Below are 20,696 nucleotides of genomic sequence, written 5' to 3'. Positions count from 1 at the left end.
GGAGTCGCGGATAGATAGGATAGTGAAGAAGGCATTTGGTATACGTTCCTTTATTGGTCAGTCCATTGTGTATAGGACTTGGGAGGTCATGTTGTAGGTGTACAGGACATTGGTTAGACCACTTTTGGAATATCATGTGCAATTCTAGTCTCCCTCTATCGGAAAGATGTTGTGAAAGTTAAAAGGGTTCAGAAAGGATTCACAAGGATGTTGCCAGGGTCGGAGGGTTTGAGCCAAAAGGAGAGACCGAACAGGCTGGAGCTGTTTTCCCTGGAGCGTTGGAGGCAGTGGGGTGACCTTGCAGAGGTTTATAAAATCATGAGGGACATGGATAGGGTAAATAGACAAGGTCCTTTCCCTCAGGTGAGGGAGTTCAGAACTAGAGGGCATATGTTTAAGGTTTAAGGGGAAAGATTTAAAAAGGACCTAAGGGACACCTTTTTCACGCAGATGGTGGCGTGTGTATGGAATGAGCTGCTAGAGGAAGTGGCGGAGGCTGGTACAATTGTAACATTTAAAAGGTATTTGGATGAGTATATGAATAGGAAGGATTTAGGGGGATATGGGCCAAGTTGGCAAATGTGACTAGATTAATTTAGGATATTTGTTCAGCATGGATGAGATGTTTTTGTCTGTACATCTCGATGTCTCGATGACTCCAAAACCAACTCCAGAACCCTGGCCACTGTAATCTTGCCTCAGTACAATCTTACCTGCAATGTGCAGAGTCCAAGGTGCTTTAATACTGTGAGTATTATGCTCCTTTAAATTATATAATCAGTAAAAGGCCTCTAATCACCATCCTTCATGTAAAAAAAGCACAACAGTTGTCACTGGCAATTTTAGCAGCACAGATCAGATGGGTAAGGATAATATGGAAAACAAATTCATTGAGTACATCAGGAATAGTTTCTTCGAGCAACATATTGCAGAACCTATCCAGGAATATACTATTTTATTTTTCAAAGTTTGTGAGATGATTTGTAGCTCGGGTGCTCGTTGCTGTGGTTCTGTTCGCCGAGCTGGAAGTTTTTGTTGCAAACGTTTCGTCCCCTGTCTAGGTGACATCCTCAGTGCTTGGGAGCCTCCTGTGAAGCGCTTCTGTGGTGTTTCCTCCGGCATTTATAGTGGCCTGTCCCTGCCGCTTCCGGTTGTCAGTTTCAGCTGTCCGCTGTAGTGGTCGGTATATTGGGTCCAGGTCTATGTGTTTGTTGATGGAGTTTGTGGATGAGTGCCAAGCTTCTAGGAATTCCCTGGCTGTTCTTTGTTTCGCTTGCCCTATAATGGTAGTGTTGTCCCAGTCAAATTCATGTTGCTTGTCGTCTGCGTGTGTGGCTACTAGGGATGGCTGGTCGTGTCGTTTTGTGGCTAGTTGATGTTCGTGGATACGGATCGTTAGCTGTCTTCCTGTTTGTCCTATATAGTGTTTTGTGCAGTCCTTGCATGGGATTTTGTACACTACGTTAGTTTTGCTCATGCTGGGTATCGGGTCCTTCATTTTGGTGAGTTGTTGTCTGAGAGTGGCTGTTGGTTTGTGTGCTGTTATAAGTCCTAGTGGTCGCAGTAGTCTGGCTGTCATTTCAGAGATGTTCTTGACGTATGGTAGTGTGGCTAGTCCTTTGGGTTGCTGCATGTCCTCGTTCTGTTGTCTCTCCCTTAGGCATCTGTTGATGAAATTGCGAGGATATCCGTTTTTTGCGAATATCTTGTATAGGTGTTCCTCTTCCTCTTTTTGCAGTTCTGGTGTGCTGCAGTGTGTTGTGGCCCTTTTGAACAGTGTCTTGATGCAACTTCGTTTGTGTTTGGGGTGGTTGCTTTCATAGTTCAGGACTTGGTCTGTGTGTGTGGCTTTCCTGTGTACCTTAGTGGTGAATTCTCCGTTTGGTGTTCTCTGTACCCTCACGTCTAGGAATGGGAGTTGGTTGTCCTTTTCTTCCTCTCTCGTGAATCGGATTCCTGTGAGTGTGGAGTTGATGATCCGGTGTGTATTCTTTATTTCCGTGTTTTTAATGATTACAAAGGTGTCATCAACGTATCTGACCCAGAGTTTGGGTTGAATTTGTGGTAAGACTGTTTGTTCTAACCTTTGCATTACTGCTTCTGCTATGAGTCCCGAGATCGGTGAGCCCATGGATGTTCCGTTGATTTGTTCGTTTTTCTGGTTGTTGAATGTGAAATGTGTTGTGAGGCACAAGTCCAGTAGTTTAAGTATGCCGTCTTTGTTGATGGGTTCAACGTCCTGTTGCCTGTTATGTCTGTTCAGCAGGTTGGCTATTGTTTCTCTGGCTAGGGCTTTGTCAATAGACGTGAACAGTGCCGTTACGTCGAATGAGACCATGGTTTCTTCCTTGTCTATGTGTATATTTCTGATGATGTCCAAGAATTCCTGTGTTGATTGTATAGAGTGTCTGGATCTGCTGATCAAGTGTTTCAGTTTCTGCTGTAGTTCTTTCGCAAGTTTGAGTGATGGTGTCCCTGGTAGTGATACTAAGGGTCTGAGTGGGAAATCTGGTTTGTGCACGGATATCCTCGCAATTTCATCAACAGATGCCTAAGGGAGAGACAACAGAACGAGGACATCCCGCAACCCAAAGGACTAGCCACACTACCATATGTCAAGAACATCTCTGAAATGACAGCCAGGCCACTGCGACCACTAGGACTTATAACAGCACACAAACCAACAGCCACTCTCAGACAACAACTCACCAAAACGAAGGACCTGATACCCAGCATGAGCAAAACTAACGTAGTGTAAAAAATCCCATGCAAGGACTGCACAAAACACTATATAGGACAAACAGGAAGACAGCTAACGATCCGCATCCACGAACATCAACTAGCCACGAAACGACACGACCAGCTATCCCTAGTAGCGCCACACACAGACGACAAGCAACATGAATTTGATTTGGACAACACTACCATTATAGGGTAAGCGAAACAAAGAACAGCCAGGGAATTCCTAGAAGCTTGGCACTCATCCACAAACTCTATCAACAAACACATAGACCTGGACCCAATATACCGGCCACTACAGCGGACAGCTGAAACTGACAACCGGAAGCGGCAGGGACAGGCCACTATAAATGCCGGAGGAAACACCACAGAAGCGTTTCACAGGAGGCTCCCAAGCACTGAGGATGTCACCTAGACAGGGGACGAAACGTTTGCAACAAAAACTTCCAGCTCGGCGAACAGAACCACAGCAACTATTTTATTTCTTGACATGTAATAATGTAGGATTAATTAGAAAATTATCCTCCAGAGGTAGTGATCACAACATGACAGAATTTCAGATTTAGTTTCAGTGAGAGCAGCTTAATCTCAAACTGGTGATTCTCAACTGAAATGATGGCCAATATGGAGATATGAAAATAAAGAGTTGTCTAAAGCAGTCTTGGAAGACAGATTAAGGCAGTTTTACTAAACCTCTATTGAGTCTTGATTAGACCAAAGTTGGGATATTGCATATCGTTCTTGTCACTATATATAAAAAATATAGAGGCAATGCAGAGGTGAACAGAGGATTTCAAAAGACTTTTGTAGGTGCACCAATGAAAACATACTGTCCAGGTGAATAATGGCCTGGTATGGCAACTGCTGTGCCCAGCACTGTAAGAAACTGCACATAGTTGTATGCATAGGCCAGACCATCATGGAAGCCAGCATTCCATCCATGGACTCCTTGTAATGGCTCGCTGTGTGGAAAGGCTGCTAAGAACAAGAAAGACCATTGCATCTCGGTAATGCTATTTTATAACCTCTTCTATCAGGCAAAGATATAGAAGCTTAAACACAGGTTCACTAATAGCTTCTTTGGCTGAAATTAGATTGATGAATGGACTCTGTAACTTCAAATGATGCTGATCTTGCTTATATTGATCTTGCCTTGTGCTCACACTCTGTCTAAGTCTTTTTTCACCATATGATCTATATGTCTTTGCCTACAATGATCTGCCTCTACTGGTCGTGAACAAGCTTTTCACTGTACTTAGGTACACATGAAAATAAACAAATCAAATCAAACCAAGAAGATATCAGACACCAGGTTTATAGCTCAAAAACAAATCAACAATTTAATTACTAATATTGCATCTTGGGTAGAACAAAACAAAGTAACAAGGTAATCCAATTAATGTCTATATAATTTAAACCTAATCTTCTTTGAACATTGTCCCCACTCGCACACATACAGACACAATTAAGGGATAAATTAGAAGAAAAACAAAAGAGATGTAACTGGCCAATTCACTTCAGTTGGAATTATGTGTAGTACCACAGGATTGTATCTAACTTGATTTCTGAAGACACCAGTCAATGCAAACTGCTTCAAGTAGGCTCTGAGGGATACTCACTTATTTCCTAAAACTGGGATTCTATTCTCTGCACTTTCAATAACTTGATAAAGGGAGGAGACATGGAGAGCAAGCAAGGCTACTTCCAGTAGCTTTCTCAGCCTTTCTGTCTACAAATACAAAAACTTTGGTTTCTGTGTTTTTTACAACATTCACTTTGTTAGACTGGTTGGAACCATCCTCCCAGTGATGGCTCCTTTTAACATCAAACCATTTGCCAGCCTTTGACCATTATGTAGTGTTATTTGAACAACAGTCAAGTTGCAATTAACTTCGCAGGCCAGGTCCTATGAGTAAATATAAGTTTATTCGTTCTTTTGTTTTTTTTTAAAACAAGCTCCTGCGGTCAGTCCAAAAGTCACTGTCAATTCACAACTCTCTGTTCCACTCAAAAATTAGAAAAATAAAATAGTGAAGGTCTGAACAATCATCATGACACAAAAGCACTGAGCATGGCAGGAATTTCTCTGTGAATAAAAGCAAATTTTGGTGTGATCTCAATGGGGATGTTATATTGCATCCTTTTTACTACACGATTGTGATGCAGAGAAAGTAATATATCATTATTCACTGTTATTCTTTCCTCAGCAAATGGAGTAAATACAGCAGTGCTGAGTACTACTGGAGGATCGCGTGCTGCTGATGCCCTTTTCCCTTGTTCTGTCTCTAATGAGAATGATGGGATCATTTTACCTTCCATAATCGCTCCTTCATCCACCTCAGAGAAGGTTGAATTTAGCAGTTCCTCTGATTCAGAATCTGAGACAGATCGGCATGTTCCACGATCAAGGCAGAATGAATCTCAGAAGGAAGATAAACTTACATTGCCGCTGGCAGGTATTATGCAACGGGATTCAACTAAGCAACTACCGAATGTTACAGAACTCTTCCCAGAATTTCGACCAGGACAGGTGAGAAAGTGGGTTCATTTGGATTCCATATAGTGAATTAAATTGGGGAATGTAACTGTGAAAATGTTGTCTTGGAGCTGTCAGTTTGTTGGGGAAGCTAAAAAGAGAGGGATTTTAACTCTGAAATTGTTGTGGCATATTTAGATATATATTTGAGTGCACTAACTATTCTTTTAGCTCCAGTTTGAGGGTTAGGAGCATCTGTATTCACTGCATAAAGGTCAGCTGAATTCTGACAAAAGACACGTAGTCAGCTAAAGCATAAAATTAAGTATGTAGCTAACAAGTATGTAATGGTTGAAAATCATGGTTACAACCCAGTAGTGTGTGCTGGAAAACAAGCTCTGCTTTCCTGGACTCATCACAAATGTGAAAATATTTGATTATGATAAATTCTACCTAACTATCTCGGTCAGATTGAAAGTAATTGTGCCATTAGATTTTTGTGGCTCATTTGGCTGGTTTCTGATACAATGACATCAACAGTGTGGGTTCAATTCCCATGTTGGCTGATGTTACCATGAAGGTCCTATCTTCTCAATTTTGTCCCTTGTCTGATGAAGCATGCTGATCCTTAAATTAAACTCACCACCATTGTCTGCCTCGAATGACAGACCAGGCCTTATGGTCCTCTGGGACTTCACCTTTACCTTTGCACTTAACCAGAAAAGAAGTGTTGATTCCAAAACAAAAATGTTTTAACTAATGGTAACAAAGAAATTTGAATTACTAACATAAACTCTTCCCCGTTATAACTAACCACACGTATGTGAACAGACACGCATAGGATGTAGATTTGAAAGGTGGAAAAAAACACTGGGATAATGCAAAACTAAAAGAACTGCGGATGCTGGATATCAGAAACAAAACCAGAAATTGCTGGAAAAACTCATGTCTGGCAGCATCTGTGCAGAGAAATCAGAGTTAATGTTTTGGGTCCAGTGATCCTCATTCAGAACAAACATCTGTGCAGAGAAACCAGAGTTAATGTTCAGGTCCAGTGATCCTTCTTCAGAACCAAAATCTGTGGAGAGAAATCTAGAGCCTGATCTGCTATGCTTTTCCAACGCCACACTTTTTTACTTCTCCACAGATTTTGCCAAACGTGCTAAATTTTCCAGAAATTTCTGTTTTTGTTTCTGATAGGGATCATGTCGTTCAATTGTGCCAATCTGGAGCACAGCAGTTGGATGATTTGATTTGTTTTAAGTCTTCCTTTGATCCCTTTTCATTTCTTTGTTGATGATGCAAGATAGTTTGCACCAATGTTCAGTGTTCCAATTATTTGGGGAGAATTGGATCTTTCATAGAGCATAGAACAGTATAGCACAGTACAGGCTCTTTGGCCCTCAATGTTGTGCCGACCTTTTATCCTACTCTACGTTCAGACTAACATACGTACCCTTCATTCTACTAACTTCCATGTGCCTATCCAAGAGTCACTTAAATGTATCTGACTCCACTACCACTGCTAACAGTGTATTCCACGCCCCCACCACTCTCTTGAGTAAAGAACCTGCCTTTGACATCTTCCCTGAACCTTCCTCCAATTACCTTAAACTTGTGTCCCCTTGTGAAAGACATTTCTGCCATGGGAAAATGTCTCTGGCTATCCACTCTATCTATGCTTCTCAACATCTTGTACACCTCCAATAAGTCACCTCTTATCCTTTTTCGTTCCAATGAGAAAAGCCCTAATTCCCCCAACCTTTCTTCATAAGGTAAAAACAATGACTGCAGATGCTGGAAACCAGATTTTGGATTAGTGGTGCTGGAAGAGCACAGCAGTTCAGGCAGCATCCGAGGAGCAGTAAAATCGACGTTTCGGGCAAAAGCCCTTCATCAGGAATAAAGGCAGAGAGCCTGAAGAGTGGAGAGATAAGCTAGAGGAGGATAGGGGTGGGGAGAAAGTAGCATATAGTACAATAGGTGAGTGGGGGAGGGGATGAAGGTGATAGGTCAGGGAGGAGGGTGGAGTGGATAGGTGGACAAGAAGATAGGCAGGTAGGACAAGTCATGGGGACAGTGCTGAGCTGGAAGTTTGGAACTAGGGTGAGGTTGGGGAAGGGGAAATGAGGAAACTGTTGAAGTCCACATTGATGCCCTGGGTTGAAGTGTTCCGAGGCGGAAGATGAGGCGTTCTTCCTCCAGGCGTCTGGTGGTGAGGGAGCCGCGGTGAAGGAGGCCCAGGACCTCCATGTCCTCGGCAGAGTGGGAGGGGGAGATGAAATGTTGGGCCACTGGGTGGTGTGGTTGATTGGTGCGGGTGTCCCGGAGATGTTCCCTAAAGCGCTCTGCTAGGAGGCGTCCAGTCTCCCCAATGTAGAGGAGACTGCATCGGGAGCAACGGATACAATAAATGATATTAGTGGATGTGCAGGTAAAACTTTGATGGATGTGGAAGGTTCCTTTATGGCCTTGGATGGAGGTGAGGGAGGAGGTGTCTTCATAAGACTTGCCCTTCAGTCCAGGCAGCATCCTGATAAATCTCCTCTGCATCCTCTCAAAAGCTTCCACATCTTTCCTATAATGAGGCGACCAGAACTGAACACACTATTCCAGGTGTGGTCTAACCAGGGCTTTACAGAGCTGCAGCATATAATCTCACTGATCTTAAACTCAATCCCCCTGCTAATGAAAGCCAACACACCATACGCCTTCTTAACAACCCCATCAAACTGGCAACTTTGAGGTATCTATGGGCATCGACCCCAAGATCTCTCTGTTCCTCCACACTGACAAGAATCCTGCCTCTAACCCTGTATTCTGCATTCAAAATTTGACCTTCCAAAGTGAATCACTTTACATTTTTCCAGGTTGAATTCCATCTGCTACTTATCAGCCCAGTTCTGCATCCTGCCAATGTCTTGTTGCAACATTCAGCAGCCCTTCACACTATCCACAGCTCCACCAACCTTCATGTCATCGGCAAACTTACTAACCCACCCTACCACCTCCTTATCCAAGTTGTTTATAAAAACCACTAAGAGCACTGGTCCCAGAACAGATCCCTGTGGAGCACCACTGGTCACTGATCTCCAGGTTGAATACTTTCCATCTCCTACCACCCTCTGTCTTCTATGGGCCAGCCAACTCTGTATCTCGACAGCAAAATTTCCCTGTATCCCGTGCCTCCTTACTTTCTGAATGAACCTACCATCTGGAACCTTATCAAACGCCTTGCCAAAATCCATGTACACTATATCCATCCACCTTTGTTGGGATGGAAGAAAATTATGCAGTGGGTGACTCGCTCGTAGTGGTCCAGTTTAGAAGTGAAGTGCCACACACAATCCTTGAGTATTGACTGGTTTATTTGGGAGCTCACAGGAGAGACAAGTCAACCGGATGGTCACAAGTCACTCTGATGAGATACAGAGAGTTGCGTGATTATATAGGTTACCATCGTTTAATAATCAGCAAACGGTTAATTGCCGGATAATGAGCAAGCTCGGCACCTTGCCCAATCATTAGCTTTGTTCACGTAATGTCTGGACAGTGTCAGTTAGTAGCTGATAAGCAGATGTTGGTTTTCAATAGGTCCATGCAAGGAAACAATTAGTTTATCAGGTATTAGTCCAGCTGCAAAGACATCCCTCTTAGCTGGGTATGGGAAACAGGCTTTTAGCAAACAGGCATCAAATGAGATTCAAAATGGATTCCAGGCTTTTAATATGTGACAAAATGGCAGCCACAAATCTAACAATTCACCCACAATTCCTTCCTTTTTTTACCAAATCAGGAGGGCAGTTCAGAAAAGCGGGCAAAAGGAGGATCATAGGCTGACCCGATGGGGGTGGGGGGGAGTTGGGGGTCGTTAGGTGGTGGGGGCTCAGAGTCATCCAAGTAACTGTCAGAGTCAGGGTCATCAGACTCGAGGGAATAAGAATCATGAAAATCATCCATTGGGGGAGGAATGTCGGGAATGGAGATCTGAATAAGTTGGGATGAGGTTGAGACATTTGGCAGCAGTAGGAAGCCAAAACGGGCACAACAGTGTTTGAGGAACATGATAATAAGTGCAAGCAGAATGAAAACAGCAATGACAACCACAAGACCCTGGAGGAGGGTATTAGCCCAAGAACCAGGCCACCCACCCATCCAATCGGGGAGTAGTATCATGGAGGGAGGAGGCTGCCCTACGAATGTGTGCAGCAATGTTAGTAACATCCTCACTGGAGCCCGCGATGTAGGTACAACAATTAGAGCCGATAAGGGCACAAGTGTCTCTTTTCTTGGCTAATAGGTAGTCGAGGGCCACGTGATTTTGGAGGGCGATAGTATAGATGGCAACCATCTCTGCATTGAGCTGGTCAAAGGCCGAAGACGTGGCATTGGCAATCTCTTCCAGAGTGGCAGCAATCCGTCTAATCTCAACCTCAAGTTGGAGAGTGGCATAGGGAGGAAAGAAGATAGATAAAAGGCGCTGAAAGGTTGTGAGCGCCCTCTTGCTGCGAGGCATGGAAGTCTCAAAAGGCAAAGAGTGGGAGTGGTAAAGGAAAGGGACAGCTTTCCAGTCTAGGAGGCAGGCAGCCAGGGGTAGTCCTTTTGGCCACAAATGAAATAAGTGCCATTGAAAACGAATTCTTTTCAAACGACTTGATCATAACATAGTCCCTAGGTTGGAAAGGATGCATGGGTTCAGTGGTAGGAGCAGCGATGGCTGCGTTAATGAGGTCATGATTGTGCATGATAAGCTGAGACAGAGCTTTGTTATAATTAAGGAGACTCCTGTGTCAGGAGCAAGGCCAGATTAGCAGGGAGGTTGGGAGATCTAGACGCAGTAGGCGTGGGCCTGCCCAGCAAGACCTCAAAAGGGGTGAGGCCTATTGTCTGGTTAACCTGATTCCAGATTGTGTATAAAGCCAGGGGCAACGAGTCAGGCCAGGGCAAGCCTTTGTACTGCACAGTTTTAGTAAGGACAGTCTTGGTAGTACCATTCATCCTTTCCGCCATTTCCGAGGACTGCGGTTGAAAAGGGATATGATGTTTCCAGGTTATCCCCAGAGCCTTACTAATTGCATTGACAATACCTGTAGCGAAGTGAGTGCCCCTATCGCTGTCAATAGAGTCCAGGACCCCAAATCTGGGGATGACCTCTCTTAACAAGCATTTAACCACCGTTCGAGCATCATCTTACTTGGTGCCAAAAGCCTCAACCCATTTTGAAAACATGTCAGCAATCACTCACAGGTAGTGGAAACCCTGCCTTGTTGGCATGTGTGCAAAATCTATCCGGAGTTGAGCAAATGGGCCTGCAGGGGCCAGGAGGTGGTCTTACTTAACCACTGGTTTAGAGTTGTTGTTCTGCAGGCAAGTGAGACACCATGATAGCAAAGTGCAAGCAGCCGTTGTGAAATCAGGGGCATACCATGAACACACAAAAGCATGCTGCATGCCCCACTTCCTAACATGCGCAGCCCCATGGGCAGCTAGGGTAAGGACATGCAGGTGAGACTTAGGGCAAATGTTGTGGCCATCAGGATGTGTAAGAAGATGCAGTGAGCGGGATTTTGTGGTGCCCAAATGGGCCCACCGATCCTTCTCAGATTGGGGGTCTGATTGCTGAGTCGTGCGGATGCCCTCAATCAGGTCAGGAATGACGGGACATTGTCGTATCTTTGGTGTATGCAAAGCCTGCAGAGTAGGATTTGTAGTGGCGTTTGTCGGTTGTTTTGGTGAAGACGCTTCCCTGAGAGACGCATCGACCTCACAAAGGTCAGGAATCCAATGCCTACAGTAATTCACCATCCCCAGGAAAGTCATTAGTTAAGTGTAGCAGGGGGAGGGAGACTGGTAATGGCAGTGAGACAGTCAAGGACCAGGGCTCTGGTACCCTGCGAGTGTGCGAAGTCCAGGTAATGCACTTTAGGCTGACAGCGCTGCATCTTGTCAACAGAAACTTTGTGGTCATCCTGTGCCAGGGACTGAAGCAGGGCAACAGTATCTTGCATGCAGGCATCAGCAAAGATGGAGGCGACAAGTAAGTCATCAGTGTCCTGTACGAGGACACTGTTGCGAGACAGTTAAAGGGTTTCGAGTGTCCACTGCACAGTGGAAGCATAGACAGTGGGGCTCTCCATAAACTGTTCGGGAAGCCATGTCCATGTATACTGGTAGCTGCCCAAAGTAAAGGCAAAAAGGTATTGATTTTCAGGGGATAGTTTAATAGAGAGCAGAGCAGAGGTCAACCATGGAAAAACAAGCAGTGGAGGCAGCAACATTAGTGAGAATAGCATTGGTATCAGGCACCACAAGGGTGTAAATCCTGCCCAAACCTCACTTGTTTGGTTGTCCAGGCTTTGGAACTGACAAGATGGGAGTATTACAGGTGCTCCATGTGAGCACAAGGATACCCTGCTATAGGAGGGAAGTATTGACTGGTTGTATCCCTTCCGGAGCAGCGGGTGTTAACGCATACTGACGGACTGACGGCAAGCGAGCGCCAGCTTCAAGGTGATGGTATGTGGTGGGGCAGAAAGGACTAACCCAGCATGGTTAGGGTGGCGTGCCCAAAGTGTGGGCAGCAAGCCCTCCAGGAGCTATGGGCAATCGTGGGAAGACATGGCCAAGGGGCCCTGAACAGTAAAGGTAGTGGTAATGATGAGAGCAGGAAAACGCACTCAGAATCCGTTTGGATAGTGCATGCAACAACGACAAATTATCACGGGTAAGGGGCTCAAGCAGAGAGTCCCTGGTGTCCAACATAGCAAAAACCTGTAAAGGTAATATCGGTCTCTTTATTCAAGTACGAATCCGCAAACGCAGAATATAATGAGTTGGGAGCACAGCTATACAGTGGAAATCATGAAGGGGACAGGAGCCAGTGCAGAAAAGAGGCACAAGGGGATGAATGGGTTCCACGCAACTATGGAGTCAAAAATCGAGTTAATTAGCCAAGTGTAGAGGGCAGCCACAGATGACGGCAGTGGTTAGTCAATCATTCCAGAATGCAGCATAGCTTAGTGAAATTCAGGAATGTCTAAGACAAGACCCTGAGGGGAACAGTCGATGGAAGCGTTTAGTTTACAGAGGGTCTCATGGCCTAGTAAGGCAACTGGACAGGAGGGGGAGATGATAGCTGAGTCGGGAATGGTGACAGGTCCAACAGTAATTGGGATAGCATCAGAGAGGGGCTCAACCATGGGTATACTGAGGACACCTACGGTCCTGACAGATTTGGAACTGAAAGGTAGATCCACAGAGGGAGGTGCAGAAGATGAGTGGCCCCGAAATACACCAAAACTGGAATGGCACCCCCCCCACCTCATCTCCACTGTCATCATGGGGTTTTCAAATGGGGTTAGGAGAGGTGTATTGAAGCAGCCTGCTGAACCCCCCCATGGCAGCCCTAAGCATTAGGGGAATGGGGAGAAGGGTCGTATACTTGGAGTCAGTGTTGTGATGCAAATGGCAGCTGTTAAAGCGTGAGCTCCCGTGAAGCAGCCATGTGGCAGTGGCCAAACTGACCACAAGACCAGCATTTGCCAAATTTCCTATCTGGTCGAAATGAACTTTGTGATTGAGAAAGTGTACTTTCTAAACACGGATAAGCCTCTCTGTTGCGCTTAGTGTCAAAAAGACTGTGTCTGTCCATGTTATTAAGGGTAGTGAGTGTATCTTTCCAAGTGGCAATCTGCCAAGTAAGGTTCTGGGCTTTGTAAATCTGAGCGTGATGTGGCAAGAGGCAATTGATAAGGGTCTGGACTGTGAGTTTCTCATTGTTCTCTATAGGGATGCCAGCTGAATTCTCCCATGTGTCCCTAAAACGAGTAAAAAAAAATCAGGGACAGTTTCAGTTGTCTTCTGCAGGCAGTAAGTGACCTCAGCAAAGTCATTCTGCTGTCTAGCAGTATTCATGATGGCATCCTTAACACATCTACCCAGCCAGTCAGACCGCTCTTCAGCAGTGGCCCAGTGTATGGAGGGAAAATCAATGGAGCACTTAATGGTAGCCCAACAGGAACCGTAAGCCAGTTGAAGTAAAGTTTGCGCATCATGTGGAAGACAATTATAAATGCTGCAAATTTTGAAAGGCCAATTATAGAAAGGAACAGGACACTTAATGGGATATGGGGCATCCTGTAGCATGCTGTGGACCTCAGCATAGGTCGAGTGCTTGTCAAGCGGTGTATTACCTATCATAATTCTGGGCAACCGTGGCGCGAGATGACTATGAACATCCGAGAAGCCGCCTCCCTCGGAATCAGCGCGCTGTTGTCGCTGTTTTAAACGGGTATTGTAGCGGTGCCTAGAGGTAGTAGAGGCAGGCGCCTGCTGCAGTGAAGCATCAGATGCAGGCAGAGGCGCTGTTGCAGCGGCACCACCCTCATGGGGACGATGTTCGAGAGGCAGTGTAGAAGCACTGCCGGCTGCAGCGTCACTTGTCCTCTGTTGCGAATCGCAACAAAGGCACTGATCTCATCCATTAAAGATTCAAGTTCAGGAGTTGCAATAGGGATTTTAGGGTATTGTGAAGAATAGGGCGGGGGTGCAGTGGGAACAGACGCGGGAGAAGGAGGATTTCCAGAGGGTTGGTGGTGATCCTAAATCTTGGGAGCATGGTGCCAAGTAAAAATCTTGCTTAATTTAAATGAAACTGTGTGAGGCCAATTTCCATGGAACCACCCATACAAATCAATGGTAAAAGAAAAAACGTAATGACTGTCACCCATCTCTCTCCAAACAGTGTCGACTGGTGAACTCAGAGATACTAACAGTTCTCCTACCTCATTCTTGCACTTGACATATTTACCATGGCGCTGCTGTTACCTCATCCTGCTGAGAAGTGCCGCCCTTCTCAGTAGGATGAGGTAGCCTCATCCGCAGGGGCAGCCCATCACCGGTGATCTTTGAAAGTTGCGATCCCATTGTTGTGTAAGTAGGTCAAACAGAGCAAACAAACAAAACAAAGCAAAAAGTGAAGCAAGCCAAGCCAAAAGACAGAGACAACAGAGAAGCTGAGACAGACAACAAATATCGGGATCCCGATCAATCTCTCAAGGCGGACCTGGCCAACTTAATTACAAAGTCCAGTGCGGTCTCCTTCAACCCAATCTTGCCTCAGCATCTCACATCCCATAGCTACAAGGGAACCCAGTTCCCTTCTCAGATTGTTGGCTCAGAAGGAAATGGCCACAGCTGCCCGTGGAAACTTCTGGAGCAATTCTAACAATTAATCTCTATCACCAAAGCCCAACTGGTTCATGGCTCAAGGTTCACCAAAATAAAACTCAATCTCTATCGGATCACTAAGGACCAGTAAACTAAAACTAGTCGCCTCTATCACCACAGTCTGACTGGTTCATGGCTCGTGGATCACTAAACTAAAACTAGCCTCTATTGCCACAGCCCAATCCCACTCACTCCGGCTCGTGGTTCAAGGTTCACCCACCCGCAGTGGTCACTTTTCCTCTCCCATCTTGTCGCAATATCTGCAAACTCAGGGAGGCACTCAACAGGATAGGGGAAAACATTGAACAGGTTCCATGAAACCTTGTGACGTAGAAGTCCTGCCGGTTATGCTAATTATTGGGGATGAAAGAATATTATGCAGTGGATGACTCAGTTGAAGATTTAGAGGTGAAGTGCCACACACAAGCCTTAAGTATTGACTGGTTTAAGTGTGAGCTCACGGGGAGGGACAAGTCGACCGAATGGTCACGAGTCACTCCGACAAGAAGAGAGTTGCGTGATTATATAGGTTACAATTGTTTAACAATTAGCAAACTGTTAGTTGCAGGATAATGAGCAAGCTCGGCACCTTGCCCAGTCATTAGCTTCAAGGAGAAAGTGAGGACTGCAGATGCTGGAGATCAGAGCTGAAAATGTGTTGCTGGAATGTGTTGCAGGTCAGGCAGCATCCAAGGGGCAGGAGAATTGACGTTTCGGGCATGAGCCCTTCTTCAGGAATGAGGAAAGTGTGTCCAGCAGGCTAAGATAAAAGGTAGGGAGGAGGGACTTGGGGGAGGGGCGTTGGAAATGCGATAGGTGGAAGGAGGTCAAGGTGAGGGTGATAGGCCGGAGTGGGGGCAGAGAGGTCAGGAAGAAGATTGCAGGTTAGGAAGGCGGTGCTGAGTTCAAGGGTTGGAACTGAGACAAGGTGGGGGGAGGGGAAATGAGGAAACTGGAGAAATCTGAGTTCATCCCTTGTGGTTGGAGGGTTCCTACGCGGAAGATGAGGCGCTCTTCCTCCAGCCGTCGTTGCTATGGTCTGGCGATGGAGGAGACCCACTGACTCCCACAGCGACACTGACATTTTCTACAAACCCACCAACTCCCACAGCTACCTGGATTACACCTCTTCCCACCCTACCTCTTGCAAAAATGCCATCCCGTATTCCCAATTCCTCCGCCTCTGCCGTATCTGCTCCCAGGAGGAGCAGTTCCACCATAGAACACACCAGATGGCCTCCTTCTTTAGAGACCGCAATTTCCCTTCCTATGTGGTTAAAGATGCCCTCCAACGCATCTCATCCACATCCCGCATCTCCGCCCTCAGACCCAACCCCTCCAACCGCAACAAGGACAGAACGCCCCTGGTGCTCACCTTCCACCCTACCAACCTTCGCATAAACCAAATCATCCGCCGACATTTCCACCACCTCCAAATAGGCCCCACCACCAGGGATATATTTCCCTCCCCACCCCTCTCCGCCTTCCGCAAAGACCGTTCCCTCCGTGACTACCTGGTCAGGTCCACGCCCCCCCTAAAACCCACCCTCCCATCCTGGCACTTTCCCCTGCCACCGCAGGAACTGTAAAACCTGTGCGCAGACCTCCTCCCTCACCTCCATCCAAGGCCCTAAAGGAGCCTTCCACATCCATCAAAGTTTTACCTGCACATCCACTAATATCATCTATTGTATCCGTTGCTCCTGATGCGGTCTCCTCTACATTGGGGAGACTGGACGCCTCCTAGCAGAGCGCTTTAGGGAACATCTCCGAGACACCCGCACCAATCAACCACATCGCCCCGTGGCTCAACATTTCAATTCCCCCTCCCACTCTGCCGAGGATATGGAGGTGCTGGGCCTCCTCCACCGCCGCTCCCTCACCACCAGACGCCTGGAGGAAGAACGCCTCATCTTCCGCCTCGGAACACTTCAACCTCAGGGCATCAATGTGGACTTCAACAGCTTCCTCATTTCCCCTTCCCCCACCTCATCCTAGTTTCTAACCTCCAGCAACTCGATCCCCGGACTTGTCCGACCTGCCCAGCTCCTTTTCCACCTATCCACTCCACCCTCTCCTCCTGACCTATCACCTTCATCTCCTTCCCCACTGACCTATTGTACTCTATGCTACTCTCTCCCCACCCCCACCCTCCTCTAGCTTATCTCTCCACGCTTCAGGCTCTCTGCCTTTATTCCTGATGAAGGGCTTTTGCCCGAAACGTCGATTTTGCCTGTCCTCGGATGCTGCCTCTTCCAGCACCACTGTGCTCTTCCAGCACCACTGATCTAGAGTCCAAGGACCTGTATGTCCTTGGTGGAGTGGGAGGGGGAATTGAAGTGTTGATCCACGAGGTGGTTGGGTTGGTTGGCCTTCTTCCGCCGCCTTCGCCTCCGCACCTACTTCTTCAACCAGGATTCTCGCCCACCCTCTGACGACCCCTTCTCCCACCTCCAACACACCCCATCCACATGGACATCCCGTGCTGGCCTCTTACCTGCCCTCGATCTCTTCATAGCCAACTGCCGCCGCGACATTGACCGCCTCAACCTCTCCACCCCTCTCACCCACTCCAACCTCTCACCCTCGGAACGTGCAGCCCTCCACTCCCTCTGTTCCAACCCCAACCTCACTATCAAACCGACAGACAAGGGAGGCGTGGGAGTAGTTTGGCGCACCGACCTTGACACCGCTGAGGCTAAACGCCAGCTTGTGGACACCTCCTCCTACTGCCCCCTTGACCATGACCCCACCTCTCACCACCAAACCATCATCTCCCAGACCATCCATAACCTCATCACTTCAGGGGATCTCCCACCCACCGCCTCCAACTTCATAGTCCCACAACCCCGCACCGCCCGTTTCTACCTCCTACCCAAAATCCACAAACCTGACTGCCCCGGCCGACCCATTGTCTCAGCCTGCTCCTGCCCCACCGAACTCATCTCTGCATACCTCAACACGGTCCTGTCCCCCTTAGTCCAAGAACTCCCCACCTACGTTCGGGACACCACCCACGCCCTCCATCTCCTCCATGATTTTCGCTTCCCCGGTCCCCATTGCCTTATCTTCACCATGGACATCCAGTCCCTGTACACCTCCATCCTCCATCACGAAGGACTCAAAGCCCTCCGCTTCTTCCATTCCCGCCGTACCAACCAGCACCCTTCCACTGACACCCTCCGTCGACTGACTGAACTGGTCCTCACCCTGAACAACTTCTCTTTCAAATCTTCCCACTTCCTCCAAACCAAAGGAGTAGCCATGGGCACCCGCATGGGCCCCAGCTATGCCTGCCTCTTCGTAGGATATGTGGAACAGTCCATTTTCCGCAGCTACACTGGCACCACCCCCCACCTTTTCCTCCGCTACATCGATGACTGTATCGGCACTGCCTCGTGCTCCCACGAGGAGGTTGAACAGTTCATCCACTTTACCAACACCTTCCACCCCGACCTCAAATTTACCTGGACCGTCTCAGACCCCTCCCTCCCCTTCCTAGACCATTCCATTTCTATCTCGGACGACCGAATCAACACGGACATTTACTATAAACCGACCGACTCCCACAGCTACCTAGACTACACCTCCTCCCACCCTGCCCCCTGTAAAAACGCCATCCCATACTCCCAATTCCTTCGTCTTCGCCGCATCTGCTCCCAGGAGGACCAGTTCCAATACCGTACAAACCAGATGGCCTCATTCTTCAAACACCGCAATTTCCCCCCAGACGTAATCGACGATGCCGTCCACCGCATCTCCTCCACTTCCCGCTCCTCCGCCCTTGGGCACTGCCCCTCCAATCGCCACCAGGACAGAACCCCACTGGTCCTCACCTACCACCCCACAACCTCCATATACATCGTATCATCCGTCGTCATTTCCGCCACCTCCAAACGGACCCCACCACCAGGGATATATTTCCCTCCCCTCCCCTATCAGCGTTCCGAAAAGACCACTCCCTCGTCAGGTCCACACCCCCCACCAACCCAACCTCCACTCCCGGCACCTTCCCCTGCAACCGCAAGAAATGCAAAACTTGCGCCCAGACCTCCCCCCTTACTTCCCTCCAAGGCCCCAAGGGATCCTTCCATATCCGCCACAAATTCACCTGCACCTCCACACACATCATTTACTGCATCCGCTGCACCTGATGTGGCCTCCTCTATATTGGGGAGACAGGCCGCCTACTTGCGGAACATTTCAGAGAACACCTCTGGGACACCCGGACCAACCAACCCAACCACCCCGTGGCTCAACACTTCAACTCCCCCTCCCACTCCACCAAGGACATGCAGGTCCTTGGACTCTTCCATCGCCAGACCATAGCAACACGACGGCTGGAGGAAGAGCGCCTCATCTTCCGCCTAGGAACCCTCCAACCACAAGGGATGAACTCAGATTTCTCCAGTTTCCTCATTTCCCCTCCCCCCACCCTTGTCTCAGTCCCAACCCTCGAACTCAGCACCGCCTTCCTAACCTGCAATCTTCTTCCTGACCGCTCCAACCCCACTCCGGCCTATCACCCTCACCTTGACCTCCTTCCACCTATCGCATTTCCAACGCCCCTCCCCCAAGTCCCTCCTCTCTACCTTTTATCTTAGCCTGCTGGACACACTTTCCTCATTCCTGAAGAAGGGCTCATGCCTGAAACGTCGATTCTCCTGCTCCTTGGATGCTGCCTGACCTGCTGCGCTTTTCCAGCAACACATTTTCAGCAGTCATTAGCTTCAGTCACATAATGTCTGGACAGTGTCGGTTAGTCGCTGATAAGCAGATTTAGTATACATTAGGTCCATGCAAAGAGAAGAATAGCCACATGCAAGGAAAGAATTCATTTTATCAGGTATCAGTGCAGCTGCAAGGCCAACCATCTTAGCTGGGTATGGGAAATACAGGCTTTTAGCAAGCAGGCATCAAGATGAGATTCAAAATGGATTTCAGGTTTTTAATATGTGACAAAATGGCAGCCACAAATCTAACAATTCACCCACAACCTTCATCGACATGCTTTGTCACATCCTGAAAGAATTCAGTAAGATTTGTGAGGCATGACCTGCCCCTCTCAAAGCCATGCTGACTATCTCTAATCAAACTATGGTTTTCCAAGTAATCATAAATCCGGTCACTCGGAATTCTCTCCAGTACTTTGCCCACCACTGACGTAAGACTGATTGGTCTGTAATTCCCAGGATTATCCCTATTCCCTTTCTTGAACAAGTGAATAACATTTGCCAACATCTAGTCATTTAGTACTATCCCAGTCGACAGTGAGGACGCAAAGATCATCGCCAAAGACGCAACAATCTCTTCCCTCGCTTCCTTTAGAAACCTAGGGTATATCCCATCTGGCCCAGGGGATTTATCTACCCTTAACGTTTTTCAAAATTTTCAACACATCATCCTCCTCAACAACAACCTGTTCTAGCATATCAGTTTGTTTCATGCTAACCTCAGAAATGTCAAGGTTCTTCTCAGTAGTGAATACCTGAAGCAAAGTATTCATTAAGGACTTTCCCTATCTCTTCTGACTCCAAGTGACGTTCCCTCCACTATCCCTGATTGGCCCTACCCTCACTCTGGCCATTCTCTTGTTTCTCATGTATATGTAGAATGCCTTAAGATTTTCCTTAACCCTTCAGGGAAAGCTTTTTTACGCCCCAGTCTAGCTCTCCTAAGTCCTGGATATAGGTTTACTCGCTGAGCTGGAAGGTTCATTTCCAAATGTTTCGTCACCCTACTAGGTAACATCTTCAGTGGGCCTCAGGTGAAACACTGCTGATAATTCCTGCCTTCTATTTATATGTTTGTGTTTCTTTGGGTTGGTGATGTCATTTCCTGTGGTGAAGTCACTTCCTGTTCTTTTTCTCAGGGGGTGATAGATGGGGTCTAACTCTGTGTTTGTTGATAGAGTTTTGGTTGGAATGCCATGCTTCTAGGAATTCTCGTGCGTGTCTTTGTTTGCTTGTCCTAGGATGGATGTATTGTCCCAGTCGATGTGGTGTCCTTCCTTATCTGTATGTTAGGATACTAGTGAGAGAGGGTCATGTTGTTTTGTGGCTAGTTGGTGTTCATATATCCTGGTGGCTAGTTTTCTGCCTGTTTGTCCAATGTAGCGTTTGTTACAGTCCTTGCACGGTATTTTGTAAATGACATTAGGTTTGCTTGTTGTCTGTGTAGACTTTTTCTAGTTCATTAGCTGCTGTTTTAGTGTGTTGGTGGGTTTGTGGGCTACCATGATGCTAAGGGGTCT

General features: G+C 47.3%; 1 protein-coding gene across 5 annotated transcripts in view; it reads left to right on the top strand.

The window, feature by feature from the left end:
• The window catches only part of taf1 (TAF1 RNA polymerase II, TATA box binding protein (TBP)-associated factor), a 176,162-nt gene that overhangs the window by 19,225 nt on the left and 136,241 nt on the right, over window positions 1–20,696 (top strand). For all 5 annotated transcript variants that reach the window (XM_043704745.2, XM_087992028.1, XM_043704747.2 and 2 more), the window contains exon 6: window positions 4,947–5,269. In XM_043704745.2, coding sequence (XP_043560680.1) covers window positions 4,947–5,269 — 323 coding nt within the window. The remainder of the gene's footprint in view (window positions 1–4,946; window positions 5,270–20,696) is intronic.

Source organism: Chiloscyllium plagiosum, unplaced genomic scaffold, assembly GCF_037043375.1.
Source record: "Chiloscyllium plagiosum isolate Xiang-an unplaced genomic scaffold, Cpla_swu_hap1 HiC_scaffold_11, whole genome shotgun sequence".
Taxonomy (NCBI): domain Eukaryota; kingdom Metazoa; phylum Chordata; class Chondrichthyes; order Orectolobiformes; family Hemiscylliidae; genus Chiloscyllium; species Chiloscyllium plagiosum.
Note: the sequence above shows the minus strand (reverse complement) of the source record. Positions and strands in the feature narration are given on the sequence as shown.